Source organism: Atta colombica, unplaced genomic scaffold, assembly GCF_001594045.1.
Source record: "Atta colombica isolate Treedump-2 unplaced genomic scaffold, Acol1.0 scaffold30, whole genome shotgun sequence".
Taxonomy (NCBI): Eukaryota; Metazoa; Arthropoda; class Insecta; order Hymenoptera; family Formicidae; genus Atta; species Atta colombica.
The window spans coordinates 989,939-1,011,736 of record NW_017259404.1 but is presented as its reverse complement, the minus strand read 5'-3'; the positions used below and the strand labels follow the sequence as shown (position 1 = coordinate 1,011,736).

General features: G+C 32.0%; 2 protein-coding genes and 1 long non-coding RNA gene across 4 annotated transcripts; all 3 read right to left on the bottom strand.

The window, feature by feature from the left end:
* Nucleotides 1–696: 696 nt before the first annotated feature.
* LOC108690252 lies at nucleotides 697–6,214 on the bottom strand. Its single transcript, XR_001931873.1, has 4 exons — nucleotides 5,534–6,214; nucleotides 2,550–2,621; nucleotides 1,630–1,900; nucleotides 697–905 (listed from the first exon to the last, which is right to left on the bottom strand). It is a non-coding gene; the product is annotated as an uncharacterized LOC108690252 (long non-coding RNA).
* Nucleotides 6,215–14,748: 8,534 nt separating this feature from the next.
* LOC108690251 (putative uncharacterized protein FLJ37770) lies at nucleotides 14,749–20,675 on the bottom strand. Of its 2 annotated transcripts, none has more exons than XM_018197441.1 (4): nucleotides 19,938–20,675; nucleotides 15,984–16,068; nucleotides 15,299–15,467; nucleotides 14,749–15,113 (listed from the first exon to the last, which is right to left on the bottom strand). In XM_018197441.1, the coding sequence occupies exons 1-4, from the start codon at nucleotides 20,643–20,645 to the stop codon at nucleotides 14,975–14,977; spliced, it is 1,101 nt and encodes a 366-aa protein (XP_018052930.1). In that variant the 5' UTR covers nucleotides 20,646–20,675; the 3' UTR covers nucleotides 14,749–14,974. The 2 variants fall into 2 exon arrangements, with proteins under 2 accessions (XP_018052930.1, XP_018052931.1); XM_018197442.1 differs by lacking the exon at nucleotides 19,938–20,675 and adding an exon at nucleotides 16,919–17,468.
* LOC108690211 lies at nucleotides 20,671–21,529 on the bottom strand. The gene is made up of 4 exons (XM_018197393.1): nucleotides 21,502–21,529; nucleotides 21,133–21,290; nucleotides 20,747–21,014; nucleotides 20,671–20,690 (listed from the first exon to the last, which is right to left on the bottom strand). Exons 2-4 carry the CDS (start codon nucleotides 21,283–21,285, stop codon nucleotides 20,671–20,673), a joined length of 441 nt encoding a protein of 146 aa, XP_018052882.1. The 5' UTR covers nucleotides 21,286–21,290; nucleotides 21,502–21,529.
* Between the last annotated feature and the right edge of the window lie 269 nt (nucleotides 21,530–21,798).

Genomic DNA, 21,798 nt, shown 5'->3' with positions numbered 1-21,798 from the left:
ATTATGTAATATATAATATATATAAAAAATATATGTACTAATTAATTAATAGGAAAAATACGCTGATAAAACTTAAGGCCGTGTGTATAAACAATATGATATATACATTGTATTGACTTTCGTCTAATACAATAAAATGATGAAACAAGGCTGTGGATCATAGATCCTGAAACAAGTCTGTTCTTTTCAATTATACTTTTTATATTATTTCTTTTTTGCACTTAAAATATGCAAAGCGAAAATTTAAATTATATAAATTATCGATTTAAATTTTAAATTATTTCGTATATTATAATTTTTTTACTAGAAAATATTTTTCTTCGAAATAAAATTTCGATAATACATATTTAGAATAATTGAACAGAACTTTGTGAAATTCTATTTTTTCCTGCTTATTGTCAGATTTGCATTAAAAAAAGAAACAGAAAATATTGAACAAAACATGCAGCTAAAAAAAATAGATATACTGCTAAAATATGAAGTCGAATCATGAGATTGAAAGAAATTAAATGAATAATATTAAAAAAAATACATTTATTGTGTTTATAATAAAATAATAAAACAATCACTTCGAGAATATCTACAATACATTTTATATAGAGTACACAATTAACGTGATACTATATAAATGCGTTGAAACATTTTTTCATTAGCTAATTAGCAAAATTCGTTTTTCTAATATGTGATCAATCAAATGCTTCAAAACATTTATAATAAGATTTTAACTGCATACATACATCACAATAAAAGTCAATTTTCCAAAAAATGTGGAATCTGGCTTTTCCAAGGAAGCTAATCCATTACGGTTTTATTTTTGTCCTTTTCCAGGTTATTCTATCCTCATAAAATTGAATAACAATCTGAGAACACTGGCAGACACCATATCAACTGCATCCGTTCCTTTCCTGCGCAAACAAAATTATTAGGGATGCACTGGATCGTAAAATTATCGGATACCGGATATTCGAAAAGAATGTAACATCATATATACAGGAGGGCAATTTTTCGAGTTGGATATCCGATATTTTCCGGATATTTGACTAAATTCTGGGACATGTCTTTAAAAAAAACTAGAAAAAAAATTGTAATTTGGAACAAGAATACAAGATATTATAGTATTATGAATATGTATACTTATTTATAAAACATTTATATAATAAAAAATTAGCAATAATATAAAATTTTGGATATATTCTCGGATATTAATGATATCCGACTATTTGGTCAGATAGTAAAAGTGTCGGATAATATCAGATATTAAATATTTTTTTCCGATGCATCCCTAAAAATTATCTTTATTCATCAGCCATTTTTAAATTGTACCAATTTAAATTCTTTATGCATTTCCTGAATACGTATTAAACATTAGAAATAGATGTATGAATGCAAATGAGTGCAGAGGATCACATTCAATCAAGACAAGTCTTGGTGCCTAAATAATATTTTTGTACACATTTTTACAATGTCTAGTTGAAGTGAAGTACACGTCGATTATTTATGGATCTTGACATACAATTGTAGATTAAAGCTGGATTACATAGTAACAAATTAAATTGAAAAGCAACTTAATATAACTAATGTGGATAAATATCTAAATACTGCAAAGAAATTATTATTAAAAAATATCACCTTGATCAGGATTTGAACTTCGATTTTTTTTATTCTTTGCAGACATCTTGCCAATTAGAGGCAGGTGATGACTAATCACGTTAACCAGTAGGACGTACTACATATCATTGTATCAAGTACATAAGTTTTCCATTGTCATCCGCTGAGCCAAGGATCTTATCTCCTTCCCATTCTCTTTTGAATTCTTGTATTCTGCTGTCATCTATTATCATCTCATCAGCACACATATCTGTTTTAATTTCTATATTATCAGAATTTATCTCGGTCTTGCCTATACGACACAAAAATAATTAATATTGCTGAGAATAAAAAAGAAAACAAGACTTATTCTTTCTTATCGCAAGGATATGTGAAATAAGAGAATGAATAAACTAAAAAAGATTGGAACTAAAATCGAAAACATAAAACACATACAAATAATTAATATCGTTGGAAATATAAGTATAAAAATAAGGAAATTAACTTAGGAGAAGTATTCAGTAGACAGTACCGATCATTCTAATTCTATTCTTTTTTAAAATGTAATATGGCTTAGTCATAGTAAAAATAAAGTTAAAAAATGTGATTTGTAGTATACACAAAATATAAAAGAAAATTAGGAAAATTATTTTACCTAAAATTTATTATAAAAATTGATAATTAGTAAAAATAGAATTATAATTTGTAGTTGACATAAAATTCTCGTCCACTACTAATCGATTATTTATTTAGTATATTTTTAGGTTCAAATAATTAGAACAACAAATAGCTTTTCAATTTCTCATCATTTATTCGACAGATCTGCGAACAAATCTTTAAAATCAGTTCAAGAAAAAAAACGAATTGAACGGAAGAGAAAGAATCAGATGAAAAGAACAATATGATAAAGAAAGAATGCGTTAATCAGAATAAAGAGAAAATGAAAATAAACGAATAATTACTTGATAACAAAGAATCTCGATTGTATGGATTGTGGCCGATTTCCAAGCACTCTACTGCAGCGCAGCATAACACTAAGAAATTAAGTATATTAAAATCAAAATTATATAAGATCGAAAATAAGAGAGCAATCTTATGAATATGAAGGTAACGGAAGAGCTATATGAACAAATGACAAATTTCAATATAAGACTGAATGAGAAATATTCTTTCATATATAAGGTTGTTCAGAAAATTTATTTCAAATCTTTATGACAAAGCCACAATAACACCAAATAACATCAAAATGAGTCATGAATAATTGAAAAGTTGATTTTTCATAATCTTTGCTATTTCATAATCCAGCTATTTTGATGTAATTTATAACGACTTGTGCTTTACTTGAGAATTATCTCAGATATAATACTGCACAAGAAAATTTCAGAAATTAATGCACAGACTTCGAATAGTCACAATGGAGATAGATTTGTGCAGAGTAATGGCGAGTTCTTTAATATTCGCAGATTTTAGTGTAGGAGGTCCTTCAGTAATAAAACATTGCTGAAAGATCTGCTAGGCTAAACTCTGCAAATGTTAGACCTTCTGAGGTCGTCCATGAGGATAATTTTCCACGTTGAAATTGCCAGCTTCGAATTTTCGATATTATCTATAAATTGTGTAGAGTGATTTTTATCAATAAAAACATCTTCATAGGAGAAAATATCAGTCAAGGTTTTCGACGCAATGCAGGATCATTTATGAAAATCCATCTGATTCTTCGTTTTTTCACTCGATTTTGCCAACATAGTTGCATTTAAAAGAGCCTGTGATTGAGCCTGTGATTCCGTTACCTTATCAAATCCGACGAAGTTTGCTGTCAAACAGAATTAGAGTAGAAGAGTCCAGTCAATGTTCTAATTTAAAAATAACGTATGTGTAGTTACACTTATATCTGATTTTCAATTTTTTCATATACTCAGTCATCATCTAATTGATTCTGCCATTTTTTAAGCATAAATAAAAATCTGAGGACAGCAATGATCAGATTCTTAGAACAACAGAGGAAATAGTCTAGATCCACAATTTTGCTTTAAGAGGCCGCAAGCCGTAAGAAATTGACTAATTATGGTCGAATTTGAAAACCAAATTGTCGATTGTGATTGATCAATTTTTATACAGCTTCTTGGCATCTTGAAGTAATGTTGTGGATCTATTTAGAAGCACAATATGAGTATTAAAATTTTAATCTATTAAAATTTTACTGTGTATTCAGGTGTAACTGCAGATTTTTGAAATCTTAATATTTATTTCAGTTTCTATTTTTTCCATTTTTGCACATTCTCTTATTTTTAGGGACACAAAATCGTTTGAACCATCCTCGGTTAACGATTACCATGGTAACGCAGAGCGCAATTTTGAAATAAACTTTCCAAACAATCTAATAGAGTCACAGATGAGATATTGTTAAAGACAGCTGGCTAGTAGTATTATAGCGGTATTCATAGTCGGTTTTTATTTCAAGATTATCTTAATGTCTTAAGATTCAATATGTGGTGACTCTTAAATAGTCATCACATATTGAATCGTGATGTCAGGAGCGAAAAATGATACATTAATTTTTACGTGCCATTTATAAATAATGATAATTTGGACAAAACAAAATGATGAGATTGCTTTAAAACATTGTTGTAAAAATGGATGAAAACTATGCTTATCCCTCATTAAATAATCATAAAAAGTGATAAAAGACACATGTAAATGAAAATAAGCTATTGCATGCGCATTGAATAAAAGCACTTATGCCTTTTATCACTATTTATAAATGGCACATAATAAAACTAACGTATCATTTCTCACTTCTACTTCACGTCGTGATTTAATATGGTTATATGATGACTACTCAGAAGCTTCCTGGGAAAATTCCTGTATCTCTAAATGCATTAATTGCTTTGTCAACAGAAGTAGTCTTGTGATAAACTGCAAAAAATTTTTCCTGTATGATAAATTATTGGCCGATCGGAGTGCTGTGATATTGATCGACCACATTCTATTGCCATGAACTTTTTCAGTGATCCAAAAAAGATCACTTTAAGTGGTTGTAATTTGTGGCTAGCACATGGAAGAGAAGAAACAAAATGATGCCATTCTTTTGACAGTAATCAATTGCTGGCAAACTGCAGTGGGATATATAATTATCCAATATAAGTAACACTGGTTTATCTCGAGATACCATTGCATATGTTATAAAGTGTTTTAACCAGGTTATAAATAGTTCTGAAGTTATGGAACCAGAATCAGATATCACCTAAAGTATTCGGTGATGCTCTGTTACAAAAGTCTGGCTTATATCTTTTTCGAGGGAAGATTAGAGCAGGTAAAATGTAGCCAACAGCATTCATACAACGCACTGTAGTTACTGTCTCTATGCAATTTTGAGACTTGATGTTACGCTCAGATGATACAATTTTTGGAAGTTTATTAGAAACAGTCACTGGAGAAACAGTTATGGATATGTTACTTTCATCTATATTATAGATACAACTGGCATCAAGTTTAGAATTTTCTTTCAAAATCGTTTTTAGATTGTTGGAATTTATTAAATTGAACCTTGTTGAATCTAAAAGCTTGTCCTAAAAGCTTCTCTCGTTGTAAAATTAATCCATATTTCATAGAAAAGTATCTGATCCAATTATCCTACCATTTTTTCTTTTTGCTAAAATTATAAAATATTGTTGAGAAATATTGTTATGTTCAGCATATTGATACACAATTGTGTAACTGTTTTTTTGACACTACATAAAATCATTTATGATTTTGACTCATTTTACCAAAAATGTTTCCTCCTCTTCTCTTAAAAAGATTGGTTTAAATCTGCCAAAATTTAATGATACTATTTCCTGAAAAGACTAGCATAAAGTTTCATCTAAATATAATCTAATTGTCTAAGTCTAAGCAGAAATTAATAATTTAGTATAAAAATAAGCCTACGTAAATAAAATGGACTTACTGCTTTTAATCTCTTTCTAATGTTGCTTCATTTGCTCCCACAAATCGAGCTGCAGCTCTTCTGTGATCTGCAGCAATATGTTCTTTAGCTTTGTCAACTGCTTCTGAGTAAATGGCTTTCTATCAGTTTTTCTTTTTTTTTATATGTTGATACTATCGTGCTTAGATTATTAAAGTCATTTAATTAATAATTGCTGAAGAGGTCTGTTCTTTTTTCGAGAAGTTCTCAACTACTATATAAATACTAATAATACTAGGGAACATGGTGTTCTTTTGACCGGTTGTATTTCTTTAATCATTTGAATTTAAAATCTCTTAGATATTTATGTATAAAAGTGATATACAGTTTAGTGCAATCATCTCCAAAATCAAATTAGGCTTATTCGACGTTTTTGCATAAAATGAAAGAATCTGATAGAAAAAAAGAGTTGCTCTGCTCCACGGACTGAGATATTAAGTCTTAAAGTTGGCATCTATTGAGGTTAGGAAATCTGTCACAGAGCAAAATGAGGTCTATAATTGTTGTTAACTTTTATAACTGTTCTACATGGATTTCGACGTCCATACCAAACGACTCTCACCCTCCCTCCCCCCCTCATTCCTGCAAAGGGGCACACGACTTCTATAATTGTACTATTGTTGTTAAGGTTAGAAAATTTACCATGTAGACCATAGTGGAAGGGATTACATGGACTCTAGTTTCTACCGAAGGTAGAAAAGAAGAAGGTTTAAACCGGATCAGAATGTACGAACCAACCAACTACAGTCGAGTATTCCCCTGTACCCCTTACAGCCGAACGACAGGGGAATACTCGATTGTAGTTGGTTGGTTCATAGGCCGGGTTCACACTTTTCCCTGACGGAAAAGAGGAAAAGCGGAAGCCAATCGGAACTCGCGATAGTAGTAGGCGGTATATTTCGCTTGTCTGTTCTGTCTTTCCGCGAGTTCTGATGATTTCCGCTTTTCCGCTTTTCGCTTTTTTTTTTTCGTTAAGATGTGAACCTGGCCTTACATTCTGATCCGATTTAAACCTTCGATGCAAACTAGAGCTGTGACTTTGAAGCATTTGATGAACCAATTAGAAGAAAGAATTTTACAAACTGACTAATTAAAAAACGCTTCAAAGTATTTGCAGCATCGCGTTGACCATATCCTAGTGTGCTCAGTTTGAGCAAACCTTGCCTCTTTTGCGAGTCAAGTATATCAGTATCGTTCGTAGATTCAATCCTGCCAACTGCGAAGAAATAAATGATGTTGCTACAACTGATTACTGATACCCAGCCAACGAGAATTGATTTAAATGGATTGAAATTTTTTCTTATCCGAATGCGTATTTTAAATAGCGAATACTTTTTTTGGATTTAATTGGATTCAATTGGATTGAAAAACTGCACTTCCTATTCAAAATTTTGAATTGAACAATACTCACAGAAACAGTAAATATTATTTTTAGATTGAAAGACATAGAGAGGCATATGCTCCATGCAATTTCTATAAATGAAAAATGCAGGATTGAAAAGCATTCATTTTAACATTCGTGAATCAATATATCTGAAAATCTGAATCCATTTCAATTCATTTCAATCCAGTTTGCTGAGTAACACTGCCCTCATTACTCTTGCATCTTTGTCAGCATGCCATCGCTTGCGCTCGCGATCGCCTTTGAAGAACGATTCCGAATTCGAGTCGAGTACTTCTTCTTTTCTACATGAAAACAATTGTGAGGAAAACATGAAGGATAGCAATAATTTTGAGGTTCTTTTAGGTCATTTCAAATGCGGCGGGCTTTCTCTCTCCTCGGCAGCCGCTTCCGCTGTTGTTGAGATTTCCCGCCAGCGAAAGGCGAGTGCAAACGTAAAGTTCTATCTAACAAGCGTCCCTACGACAGCTTTTGGTGGATGTGCTCCTGCCCAAAGTTACATCCTTAGCTTCACAAATCTCAGATCGCGATTTTCACGAAGAACGCATTATTTACGGAGAAAGAGATGTTCTTCTATATATTTTTGTGCGGCATGTCTCGGACGAGGATGGCGACATCCATCTGGGACCGATTACTGTGGCGCGGGTCATAGCATATATTGTGGGTAATGACATTACTGATATTAAGTTTTTTGGACGTAATAAAGTCGCGGTCAACCTTAAAAATTTATCGGCTGCCAATCGAATTTTCGGCCCTCTATTTACAGAAAATGGACTTACTGTCTCTATCCCGGTTTTTCGGAACATGCGCACTGGCGTTAAAAATGTATTTCTAGACATCTTTGAAAATGATACCTAGAGAATTCTTAGAGAATTCAATTCCTCCTATAAGATTCTATCCGCTAAACGCTTTAATATCAGGAAACGGAAAAATGGAGAGTTGATCTTTACCCCCCCCCCCCCTCGCGCACTGTCCTGATTAAATTTTGCGAAACAATTATTGCTACGTTCTATAAACTATCTCTACGTTAACTTTCCAGTTTTCTTCTACTTTCCCAGAGTATTCATGTGTTTTTCGTGCCTCCGATATGGACACATAATAAATATGCTGATTGCAAGGATAAGCCCAGATGTGCTCGTTATGGACATCTTAAATATCCCAATCCCTCAGAACTGTCCTCGCTAGCAGATGACACCTTCGTGCTGCAACTGCGACGAGGACTTTCCCTCCTCCCCCAAGTGCCCAGTATATGTGCAGTAGAAATAGATTTATGCCTATATGGCTACTGAAAACATTTCATGCTTTGAGGCTCTAAATTCGGCAATTCCAAGTCTTTTTCCCTTAATCCTCTTAATCTTAAAGAGTTTCTTTCTCTTTTAAAATCCATTTATCCCTCCTGCTTTTCATCCTTATCAAGATCTCAACCTCCAGGATATCTTAAGACACATCCCCGAATTCGCTCATTCCCAATCTGTTAACGATCGCAGATACGCAGATTCAGCGCAATCCGCTCTTCCACGCTCCTACAATCATGCACAGTTACGAATGTGTCCGCGAATGTGATAGTGCTCTATTTCCGCGCCTTGAATTCCGCACTAACGTGAATAATCCTTCTGAACACCACTCGTGTAGCCCTAGAAACGATTTTCGCGACTTGTGCAATTCATTACTTCTTGCTCCCAACAGCAGACTATCCAACTTGGCGGTCTCTCCATTCTCTCCTCATAACATTTCTTCTCTTCCTATCCCTTCTATTCTTCTCCTCTCCATTTCCCCTCTCCCTACTTCTCTATCTCTTCCCTTTGATGTCCCTTCTGCTCTGTCTCCCTCAACATCGAATCCTATGTCACTCTTCATTATGATTCTTGACTTACAGGATTTTTGCAACTCATCCAACCTTGTGCATTCTTTTTTCTCAATTAGCGAACAATATTCCAGAATTGCTCAAAAACTCACAGGCTGTACAATATTCTCAACTCTCTGCAGTCTCTTATCTACGCTAATTCACTATAATCTCTTATCATTTCAGTTTTTTATTATATTAGGATTCATTCCTTACGTCTTTTATACTGGAACTGTTGCGAAGCACTCGGGAAGAAAGCTGAAATCGAAAATATGGTTGTATCGAAAATACGTTATCTTCCTAGCTGAAACATATATTAAGGGGGACCGCGATTTCCGCATTTGACTGCATCCGTCCGTGCTAACGCGAATACGACAGACAAAAGAGGTATACTTTATTCGCAACTCTATCGCTTATTCCATCTTGGATCTTTCATCCAACTTGGATCGTACTACGGAGGCTGTCACTATTTGGCTCTTTCTTAACAACTCTTATCTCGTCATCATCGATGTTTACAGACACCTTAATCTACCTGCCTTGTAGGCCCTTAGGGCAATTCTTAAATTCTTATATCTTTCATCGGGACTAACGATCTAGCCATTATTCTCGACAACTTTAATGCCCACCACATCATTTATGGGCAGCATAACTCGAACGAACACTGCCGGACGCGTTCTTTGGACGCGTGAGAGTATTGACGACCAGCATTTGATTATTCAACCCCATGTCTACTTTCATTCCTCCTCCTCTCAGAAATCCGTCCACTATTGATTTAACGCTGGCTTCTCCTAGCATCGCTTCTTTATGCAACACACGTATTTTTTCTGATCTTTACAGAAGTGATCATCACCCTCGAGGTCTTGATCAATTATTTAGTTAAATCTATTAAGACTTTCTCTTACAAGCTTAATTTCACCTCATCTCAATGATCTGAGGTTAAACATTTTAACGACAATGCCCACACTATTTCTCAGTCCATCGACTCTATTGACTCCAACGATTCTCTCACTCAATATGATACTTTCTTTGAACTGATTTCTAATAGCTTCGAAAGATTCTCGCCTTCTAATTCAACACAGAATCGTTTCTGCTTTTTCAATTCATCTCTCACTAACAAAGGCCCTCCGTCGGTTCCTTGGATGCTAGAGTGCACTATGGCACTTAAGGCCCGTAGCAGAGTCCTTAAAATTTTCAAGCAAATTTCCCTGATACAATTAAACGTGTGCTACCGCTTTAAGGCGTATTCTGCGCAAAGCTAAATGCAGTAGCTTGAAAAAATACTATCAATCCTTGGAACCACTTAACACCTACTCCGGAAATATGGCGTATGCTTAAACTTCCGCCGCCTTATTCTCTCCAACTCCAATACTCTTAATAAATGCCTTGAATACACGGAGATTTCAGATATTCCTTCGGATAATCTTCTCTGGATAGACTCGCCCTATTCTATTAACGAATTGCACGCTGCACTCCATTCTGTCAAACCTTTCTCTAGCCTGAGCCTAATCGAATTGATTACCGTTTCCTAGGTTTTATCTCCTGCATTCCTTGAGTATCTTTTTCTGATACTTAACAATTTCTTCCGCTGTTCTGTCTTTTCTACACAATGGTCCTTGGTCTAATCTCCAAATCTAATCCCTAACTCAACGGCAACAGGATTCGTTTGATTTCTCTCACTTCTTGTACTCTCAAAATTATGGATACGATCCTCAATCGATTCTATTGACTTGAGTTTTCAATTTCTGACATTCTTCCGAATAATCAGTTCGGTAAATTTAGATCATGTCAAGACAACCTCACTTCATTTATGGCTAGCGTTCATTCTGGATTAGGAAACAGGATACAATAGTGATTTTTATCGACATCAAGTCTTCCTTCGTTAATATCTTGCCTCATATTCTCCCAAGACTTGACATCTGAATATCTCTCCCCTCTCCTTTATTTGGAACCTCATTTTTTCTCACACAATTTCCCTGCTCTCTCACCGGAGTCTCGCGTCTCCTTCAAGGGCACTCCTCAGGATTCGGTAGCCCGACCCTTTTTAATATTTATTTGCGTTAACAAGGCATTATATCCGTCCTCAGAGTTATTACAATTTGCTGACGACATTGTCATCTTTTTCATTGACAAATTCGAGTGAACAATCGACTCTGTTGAACGATCCCTGCACCCCTCGGGGTATTTCTCGCGGGTTAGAGATCTCTCCGTTCAAAACATAGATGGTGTTCTCTAAAAAAAATACTCTGCCTATCTGTCGCATTTCTTACGATAATCACTATATCTCCCTATCCTCTTCTGTTAAATTCCTTGGCAATCTGCTAGATCCTAACTTTCCGGCTCACATACATTATCACAAATAAGGATAAATATATTCTCCAAATTATCTCTTCGTAGTAACTGATGGGGCGCCCACCCCCATATACTACTTTCTGTCTACAAATCTCTGCTGCGTGCCTCCATTGAATACGCTACACACCTTTGGTCTCATCGATAATGATCGTCTCAGAGCTCTTCAGGTTTATTCAACCAAGTCCTGCGCTTATGTTTTGGATACCGCATTTCGACTCCTCTTAATGTGATGCGGAAACCATTGAACCTCCACTCAGATTCCGATTCCGGCACCTTACATCATGTTATTTTCTTAAGATTAGTTCAATTACTGATCTTATGCTCATTTCTAAGATTAAATTAACTTTAATCTCGGTTCAACTTATTCTTTGTCTTTTTCTAATCTTTAGAATTAAAAAAAGACGAAGAGTAAGTTGAACCGAGGTTAAAATTGTTGGAAATGGGCATTAGTAGTCTCTAAGCTCCACAAGCTATATGATCTCGCTTGTAGTATCTATAGGGATAACTATCTGCGCGTCCACTTTCTGGTCGCTATGATTTTTCTTCGCATGTAATCTCGTGTGTTGACTGTTCTTCTGGACTAGATAGATACTCATTTCAGTCCACTCTCATTTGTCCTATTTTTCATTTTTTTCTTAATGCTTCTTTTGATATTCTCGATGAGCTCCTCAAACAATGCACTCAGTCCGTTTTTGTTCAAACTTTTCATATTTTGATCGCCGATTCTATAATATTTTATAATCGATGGTTCAAAAAACTGACAATAGCACTTACGTCGGACTGCTGTCTGTTCCCCTCAACTTTAGGTCGACCTCATTACAAACTTTCTTCCTACACGTCAGTCTTTTCGGCCAAAGTTTTCATCATTTATAATATGATTTTTGTCACTATCGACTTCCACGTTTACCACTATTATTGTTACTGATTCCTGGAGGCTATCCGGGGTTTCCATATCGTACAATTATCCCTCTTATTAGAACACGTCTGGAGGAAACAATTCATCTGGGTCTCTTCCCACGGCATAGAAACGAAAAATCCGACGTCTCACAAGAGAGCCATTTGCCAAAGCATCGAACCGAATTTCAAAGTTTCATATTCGGATTTTTTCGCCGTTGTCAAACTTAACGTTATAATGAAGATTTTTATCGATATCTTGGAAGAGTTTCCAATATTAAAAATATTTACTTTGATAACATATTTCTAAAATCCGCCAAACCTTGATATTTTCGCAAAAAAATTTCCAGAGAAGCAATCATTATGCTTAATCGACTGCGATGTAATCATTATAGCTTTAATTTTAGTCTCACAAAAATTTAACTGATGATTCCTCATATTCGTGTGGATTTGCCCTACAGGATATTCTGCCCTACATAATATCATTTACGAGTGTCCTGATACCTTTTCTACCTTTACCTTCGGCAGTTCATCGATCGATCTCGGACGAGGTGAACTGTCACTCTAAATTTATACAAGCTATTTCGAACCTCTTGGAATACTTTTGTTGATTAGTTTTTAGTTTTAGTGAAACAATAAACCATTTTGATTCGATATTTCTTTTCGCGCCTTTTCGAGACGGTTGCGCAGGCGCAAGCCTATCTTGCCCTTACTTTCCCGCTCCTATCTTAAGCTATGTTCAGATTTCCACCCTAGTATCACCTAGGTATCCATGTTATTTAGCAAATGTTAAACAAGGATAACACGACCGAATGGGAATCTGAACATGAGCCCAGCGGAGCCATTGTTATGCTCGGCATTCCGTCTCATTGTCGATGCGAGTGTCTTGCTTCACCTCTGGTGCACTATACTAATATATCCTTTGTGCCCGTTTACAACATAACCGCTCGGTCTCTAAATTTGGACGTGATCTGGCTGTATCGTTCTCCTATCATTTTCTTTGGAGGCAAGAGCCAATAAATAAAGAAAAAGAAAAAAAAGAGTTCGCTGAACGCAACCCATAACATATCCTAAATATAAAGCCCATTCTACATATGCTCTTTACCTTTTGCTTTTTTCTTCTTTGCAACCATTATCGATCACATTTCTTGCTATGTATTTCTTGTTTCTTTCGAAGTTCATTAACTTTTATCTCGGGCGACATAAAACAAAAAACCGGATAAGAAGCAAGAAGATGTAAAAAATAATAAAAAGCAAGAAATAAGAAACAAAATGCACATTGTAAATAGAATAAACTTAAGCATTTTAATCTAACAGAGATCAACTTTAATATTTCACTTTATGACATTATTTTTGCCAGATTCAATCGTTTCGTACAAAAACGAAAATTGCGTCTTTATATGATAAAGAATATTTTTATATATATTTTATATATAAAGTTATATATGATGTAAAAAGACATTAAAAATATAAATAAAATTAAATTTTTGTTGAATATCTTATACACACTTTTCATACATTGGTTAAAGATACAACACTCCCTGGTCAGAGCTGGTACAATATGGGTGTTGTATCTTTGACCAAAATTCAATTTTTTTTCTAATGTTAAAAAAGATAGAAAAAAGATAGAAAAGGTAATAATTTAAATCTACAAAAAATATATGTTAGTATCAACACTTCAAAGAATATTTTAGAATTTTTGAATTTTTAGACATCCAAATATAACTTGCACAAGAAAAAAATGTCAAAATTAGTTAAAGGTACATCACCTTTCTCTACGAAAAATGCATGATTCGACTTGATCTTATTGCTTGATCTTGCTCAAATTCTATTTCCTTTTTTTTATTTCAAAATTTGTTTATGTAATATACAAAAAGGTAAGTTAGAAAATGATAACATCAATCTAATCTTTTGCTTATCCTTGTATATTTTCGGTTTTAATTAATACTAAAACATAAATTATTCTCTTATATAATTTAAATGACAAAGAATAGTTCTTGATTCAAAATTTATTACCTTTTTCCTTTTTAAGTGTACATAAAAAGTGAACATAAAAAAATTTGAAAGGAAAAAACGGGATAATTTTCCTTTCAGAGTATATATATATATATATTTTATGCATGAAAATATAAATTTACAAAATTATAGAAAAAGAAGGAGCATTATATTAAATATTTACTTTTTTAATACACAATTAAGTCTGTTCTTCAACTCTTAATGACTGGACACAGTTACAATTGTTAAAAAGTTACAAAATAAGTCCTCCAATTCATTTTATTAATTTTAACTTAATTTAATTTTAAAATAACATTATTCTTACTAATCCTGATTCTGTGAGTATGTGTACAAATATGTTGTCAATCGTATATGTTATACATCCCTTTCTATACAGTGTATGCGAAGCAAAAATTTAAATTATCCAATTATCAATTTTAAATTATTTTGTATATTATATTTTCTTTATTAAAAAATAATTTCCTCCAAAACATTTCGATAAGCGAATACATATTCAGGATAAAAATTCAAATAGAATTTTATAAAATTATATTTTTTTCTATTTATTGTCTCAGATAGCAGAGAATTGCATAAGAAGAAACACAGAAAATGTTGCAAAGAATAATAAAACATGCAGCAAAAAGACTAGACATACTGCTAAATTATAAGTCAAATTCATCAATATTAAAAGGAATTAAATGAATAATATTAAAAAAGAAACATATATTGTGTTTAAAATGAAATAAAACAGTCACGTCGAAAATATTTTTTATACAGAGCACGGTTAATGTGATACTATAAATGAAACATTATTTTATTAGCTAATTAGTAAAATTATATTTTCAATGAAATGCTTTAAGGCATTTGTAATGAGACTTTAACCGCACTCACAACAAAGGTAAATCACAACAAAGGTAAAAAAATGCAGAACCTGATTCTTTCAAGAAAACTCATCTACTACGGTTTTATTTTTTGTCCTTTTCCAAGTTATTCTGTCTTCATAAAATCGGATAACAATTTGAGGACACTTGACATTGGCTTCACTGGCAGACACCATGTCAACTGCATCTGTTCCTTTCCTGCGCAAACAATTATCCTTACTCATTAGTCAGCTTCAATCATTTTTAAATTATTAAATTCATATTAACTTGAATTCTTTAAAATATCACTGGGATCTGAACTTGGATTTTCCTCATTTTCTATGGAGGCATCTTACTAATTCGAGACATGTGATGATATCGCGATAGTAGGACATATTACGTACCATTGTATCAAGTACATCAGTTTTCCATTGTCGTTCGCTGAGCCAAGGATCTTATCTGCTTCCAATTCTCTCTCGAATCCCTGTACTCTGCTGTCATCTATCATCGTCTCATCAGCATATACATCTGTTTTAATTTCAATATCCTCACAAGAATTTATCTCAGTCTGGTCTATATGACATAAAAATAATTAATATTATTAAGAAGAATACATGAGAATTACTTATCTTTCCTTATCTCAAAGATATGTGAATAAGGAGAACGAATAAATTAAGGAAGATTGAAAGTTCGAAAACATACGACATCAAAATAATTAATATTATTGGAAATATATTATAAGTTTTTTTTAGTGTAACTTAAGTTAGTAAAAACTAAAGTTAATAAATATTAGATTTGTAGTATAATAGTAGAACTTAAAAGAAAATTAAAATAATTATTTCACTTAAAATTCATTATAATTGATAATTAACAAAAATAAAGTTATAATTTGTAATTGACGCGAAATTGTTGTTCAGCACCAATTAGTTATTTATTTATAATAGATTTTTAAATTCAAATAATTAAAACAACAAATTTAACATCTAACTTTTCAATCATTTTTGTTTATTCGAAAGATCTCTAAACAAATCCTTGATTTCAATTAGAGACGAAACTGAATCAACGGAAGAAATGAAAGGAATTAATTACTTGGAGACGAAGAAACTCCATTACACGAACTGTGGAAGGTGGTTTCCAAGCACTCTACTGGAGGCTCACAGTTTGCAGCATGGCACTAAGAAATTAAAATCAAAATTATATAAGATCGAAAATAAGAAGGCAATTTTGAATAGATATCAGATTCTTATGCAATTTCATACTTTTTTAGAAAGCAGATTGGAAAATAACATAAAAATAGAAAATCTCATTAAAAAAGCACTAAAAATGCATATTTATTTGTGCATATTGTGCATATTTGCATATTTATGCAAATTTGTATTTTGTGCATGTCTGCAAAAGATATCTGCATAAAAATCCGATGTCTACTTATGAATTAAGTAGCATATGCGAGAGAAGAGCTGTACGAGCAAATGGAAGGCTCACTGTATGGTCTTTGTGTAACCAAATAAATATAAATTGGAATAATAAATTTGTTTAAATCATTAAAATCATTTTGCAAACTTTAATGCTTTTTTCTTGAAACGACGTTTTCAAAGTTGGACAGTATATCTCAAGAACTAATTATTCAATCAAATTCAAATTTGGAGATTTTAGCCATAAAACATACACCAGATTTCATCGCAAAAATAAAAAAATAAAAATAATAATAATAATTTAATAAATAATTTTCTTTAATAAAAAAAACTGTATAAAGTCTGTCTCAAAAGTATCCCAGGCCTCTGTCTTTATATGCGTCTATATCATGAGAAAACATTATTAAGGAGTGATATGACAATGTCATCTTCAATGTAATCTTTTTTCGAAGCAATAACCTTCCAGCAGTCCATCCACTTCTTTAAATGGTACTGAAAATCATTTTTTGTGATAGCTAACAGCTCCCACATCGCATCCAGTTTTATTCCTTCAACGATTTATTCCTTCAAATTTCATATATATAAGATCTTTGTAATAACTCTTTTATGCACCTCAGAATCTTTTTGATTGGATTCCAAGACGTCTTTGGTAACTTCATTTTGAAAATCCTTTTGATTTTGCTTCAGCGCTTCTGGAATGGATTTTTTTGAACACACGCGAGTTATCCCAAGATCTTTAACCAAAATTCGAGAAAGAGTAGTTTTTGGAATTCCAAGGTTCTCTACTAATTGTCGCAAAGTCAAACAACGATTTTCCTTGATTGCAACTCGCACACGTTCTATATTCGTCGCTGTTCTCGACGTTGATGGTCTACCGACTCGACGATGATTGTCCACTGAGACACGACCACTTCTGAACCGATTAAACCACCATTTTATTTGTGTTTCACTCATAGAGTTGTTACCATAAATTTTGCGCATAATGTCGATTGTCGCTGAACATGTATGGCCAAGTTTTTGGCAAGATTTGATGTAAACTTTCTGCTCCATCCGTTCAGTCATTGTGAAATGCGACAGTCGAAGCTTCTGACACTCATACAACTACGAACTGTTGCCGACTGAACAACTATTTAGTCGTGCCGCTTGGTGGGAGTACTTCTCAAAGTCCACACCCCAAATACTGAACGTCTTTTCCACAATAGAGAGAGAATGACAAGGACAAAGATATACGCAGAGATTGGATACTTTTGGGACAGACTTCGTAAATAACTGTATTAAAGCTCAGAAATTTTAAAAAACGACCAAGAAATTTCTTAGGCTAAAAAATTTAATATATCATCTAGTTTTCGGCCGAATTTATAGGATTGCATTTAAAGAAAAATGTTATTAGAATGACAAATACAATATAAGATTGTAAAAGAGATTTTTCATATATTAGATTGTTTGGAAAATTCGTTTCAAACCTTTTATGTAAATCAAAGATGCAATATTTTATGAGATATTTATAGTGATGACTATATCCCCTCAAATGTCATACTAATGAGTATAAATGTTTACGGAAACAACTGACAAAATCACAATAACGACAAAGCAGTTGAGAAAAATTTAATCAATTTACTCAATAGATTAATGATTAAAAGTTTAATTCTTGATTATAGTAAATGATTAAAATTTTTTAGTTGTCTTCAAATAAATCTTAGGTATTAATCAATTAAAAAATTTTTAATCTGCAATTTTAATCGATTAAAACAAATCATTACTGTGATTAATTCAATTGATTAATTGAAATTATTTGGTACAAATTAAAAAATTAATCATTATTTATTAATGATTTGTATTTAATTAAGCACAGATTAAATCTACTTAATTATTTAATATTTTTCCTTTCTAAAACAGATATGTGCATAGCATTATTTTGATATTATTGCCAAAAATATATTAGTTTTCTATTAGCATTAGTGTTATAATGTTTCAGTTTTATAAATAAAATTAATCGATTATTTATAAGAGAAAACTATATTTTATTAATATGTGCAATCTCTTTCCATAAAAATATAAAACGATTTATCGACCAATAGTGATTTGAATAGCTTTTCAATATAACAAACACGTTCTATAATAATATTATAGATCGTAAAAATTACGAATATAATTTTTTAAGAATGATTGAAAATTAATGATTATTATTTTTTTAACTAATTGTATTTTATTTGATTAATAATTGATTAAATTAGTCGTGATCATATATCATTTTTAATCAATTATTTTAGTCAAGCTGGAACGTAATCGATTAATCATTAAAATTGTTATAAAATTGTTTGACAATTGATTTTATTAATTGATTACATTAATCATGATTATATATGTATATTTTGAATTTTTAGTTAATTATTTCAATTAACTAATAAATTAATCGATTGTGCCCAACACTACACCAAAGTGATATCAAAATTAGTGAATAATATAATTGAAGTGACTTTTAATAACCAAATTTGCAATTATTTTGATGTTATTTATAACGACTCATGCTTTACTTGAGAATTATCTCACCTGCGCAAAAAAATTTCAGAAATTAGTGCGCAAACTTCTGATAGCCACAAACTAGTTTGGAAATATTTAGAAATAAAGTACTAAAATTTTTAGGTCCTTTATTTTCTCTAAATATGATCACCGTAGCTATTTACTCAGCATCGTCAGATAATTTTGCACGGTGGATTTGTGCAAAGCGGATTTGTATGATGACGGATTTAATAATATTTGCGGATTTTTGCGCATGAAGTCCTTCAGAAGTATTTCATCAATAGCTCTCGAAACGATCCAAAATAAAGGTAGTATTCCATGTTAAAATCATCAACTTTCGCAAACTTTGAAACGAATTTTTCAAGTCTAATATAATTAGTCATCGATGAGATATTATTAAAAACGGCCGGCCTTAGGTATCTTTTATGGCCTTAATCTAATTACTTTTATAATTTAATATATTAACTTTTTCCTCTCTTTAAGATAAACTTTATTTCTCTAAACGCCAATATTTTTTCTATAAAATTTTAAATATTAAAAGAACTTGAAACGAACTTTCCAAGTCTAATATAATTAGTCATCGATGAGATATTATTAAAAACGGCCGGCCTTGGGTATCTTTTATGGCCTTAATCTAATTTTATAATTTAATATATTAATTTTTTCCTCTCTTTAAGATAAACTTTATTTCTCTAAACGCCAATATTTTTTCTATAAAATTTTAAATATTAAAAGAACTTGAAACGAACTTTCCAAGTCTAATATAATTAGTCATCGATGAGATATTATTAAAAACGGCCGGCCTTGGGTATCTTTTATGGCCTTAATCTAATTACTTTTATAATTTAATATATTAACTTTTTCCTCTCTTTAAGATAAACTTTATTTCTCTAAACGCCAATATTTTTTTCTATAAAATTTTAAATATTAAAAAAATTAGAATTCAGAAAAAGCTCAATAAATAAAAAGGTGCATTGAGTACAACCGTTGTAGTAAATTTTAAGCCATACGATATTGATTAATCACAGCTAGATGAAGAGAATAATCGACTGTGATTACTGTATTTCTTACAGCTTAAGGCTTACCACGCCTATCATGTCTCCAGACTTACCAACTCATCATCTTCAAGATGCTCGACTGATTGTCTGTTCGTAAATGAGACTGATGTGAAGTCTTCTCGAAAAACAGAGGGATTCTGGGGGAAAATTCCTGTATCTCTAAACGCGTTAATTGCTTTGTCAATAGAAACAGTCTTGTGATAAGCTGTACGAAAAATTTCTCCTATTTGACAAATTGTTATCGACCGATCGGGGTGCTGTGATATCAATCGATTACATTCTTCTGCCATGAACTTTTTTAATGATCCAAAACAAGCTATTTCAAGTGGTTGTAATTTATAACTAGCGTATGGAGGTAAAGATAACAAAATGATGCCATTCTCTTGACAATAATTAATTGCTGGCAAACTGCAGTGTGATATATGATTGTCCAATATGAGTAATACCGGTCTATCTTGAGATGCCGTCACATATTTTGTAAAGTGTTTTAACCAGGATACGAATAGTTCTGAATTCATAGATCCACAATCAGATGCCATACTTAAAGTATTCTGTGGCGCTCTCTTACAAAATTCTGGCTTATATTTTTTTCGAGGAAAAATTAGAGCAGGTGGAACGTAGTAGCCAGCGGCACTCAGACAACAAACTACAGTTAGTGACTGTATACGATTTAGAGACACTACTTTTGATTCTAAGTTACATTTAGGTGACACTATTTTTGGAAGTTTAGTAAAAATAGTTGATATGTTACTTTCATCCATATTATAAATACGACTGGCATTAAGTTCAGGATTTTCTTCTAGAATCTTTTTTAGATTATTATGGAATTTGTTAAACTGAACCTTGTTGAACTTAAGGACACCTCCTGAAAACTTCTCTGGACGTTGTAAAGTTAATCTATATTTCACAGAAAAATCTCTAATCCATTTTTCTCCTACCATCTTTTTTTCATGGTTAAAATTATGGAAAATATTTTTATGTTCAGCATATTGATACACTATTGCCATTAACTGTTTTCTTGACACTCCATAAAATGTATCATCTATGATTTTGACCAATTTTACCAAAGCTTTCTCATCTTTTGTAGAAAAGCTTGATTTGAACCTGCCTAAATTTAATGATGTTGTCTCCTGAAAAGAAAATGACATAAAATTTTATCTAAATATCCTAATTTAGTTGTCTAAGGCTAAGCAAAAATAATTACTAATTTAGTGCATAGACAAGTCTATGTAAATAAAATGAACTTACTTCTTTTAATCTCTTTCTTAATGTTGCTTCGCATACCCCCACGAATCGAGCTGTTGCTTTTATGCTGTAGCCTGCAGCAATATGTTCTTTGGCCTTTGTCATTTGCTCCCAAGTGAATTGCTTTCTATCACTTTTCCGATATCTTGATAACATTCTGTCTAGATTATTAAAGTTATGTTACTAATAGTTGGTTTATTGGATCAAAAAGTCTATTCTTTTTGAAGACAGTTCTGAACTACTATACAAAATAACACTATTATAGTAACACTAATAGCATTTACAATTTACTAATTCAATCCGACACTAAATCTATGATCTTTGCATTTCTTGCATAATTTAATTGTTTAACTCTTCTTTTGCAGCTTTTACCTATTTTATAATAATTACAGCAAATGAGAATGGATTGAAACGAATTGAAAATGGATTCAGATTTTCAGAAATATTGATTCACGAATATTAAAATGAATGCTTTTCAATTCCTGAATGCATTTTTATTCATTTATAGGAATTGCATGAAGCATATCTCTGCCTTTCAATCTAAAAGTAATATTAGCTTTTTCGGTATATTGTGAATACTGTTCAATTCAAAATTTTGAATAGGAAATGCAATTTTTCAATCCAATTGCATCCAATTAAATCCAAAAAAGTTTGCTATTTAAAATACGC

Excerpts from the sequence above, each read along its gene's own strand:
- LOC108690211 (XM_018197393.1), bottom strand. The coding sequence starts at position 21,285 with ATGTTATCAAGATATCGGAAAAGTGATAGAAAGCAATTCACTTGGGAG. Across the intron at positions 21,015-21,132 it reads TAAGAAAGAGATTAAAAGAA|GAGACAACATCATTAAATTT; the intron begins GTAAGTTCATTT and ends TTTTCTTTTCAG. Across the intron at positions 20,691-20,746 it reads TCCAGAGAAGTTTTCAGGAG|ATTCTAGAAGAAAATCCTGA; the intron begins GTGTCCTTAAGT and ends AATCTAAAAAAG.
- LOC108690251 (XM_018197441.1), bottom strand. The coding sequence starts at position 20,645 with ATGGATGAAAGTAACATATCAACTATTTTTACTAAACTTCCAAAAATA. Across the intron at positions 16,069-19,937 it reads ATCTTGAAGATGATGAGTTG|TGCCATGCTGCAAACTGTGA; the intron begins GTAAGTCTGGAG and ends TTAATTTCTTAG. Across the intron at positions 15,468-15,983 it reads TGGAGTTTCTTCGTCTCCAA|ACCAGACTGAGATAAATTCT; the intron begins GTAATTAATTCC and ends TATGTCATATAG.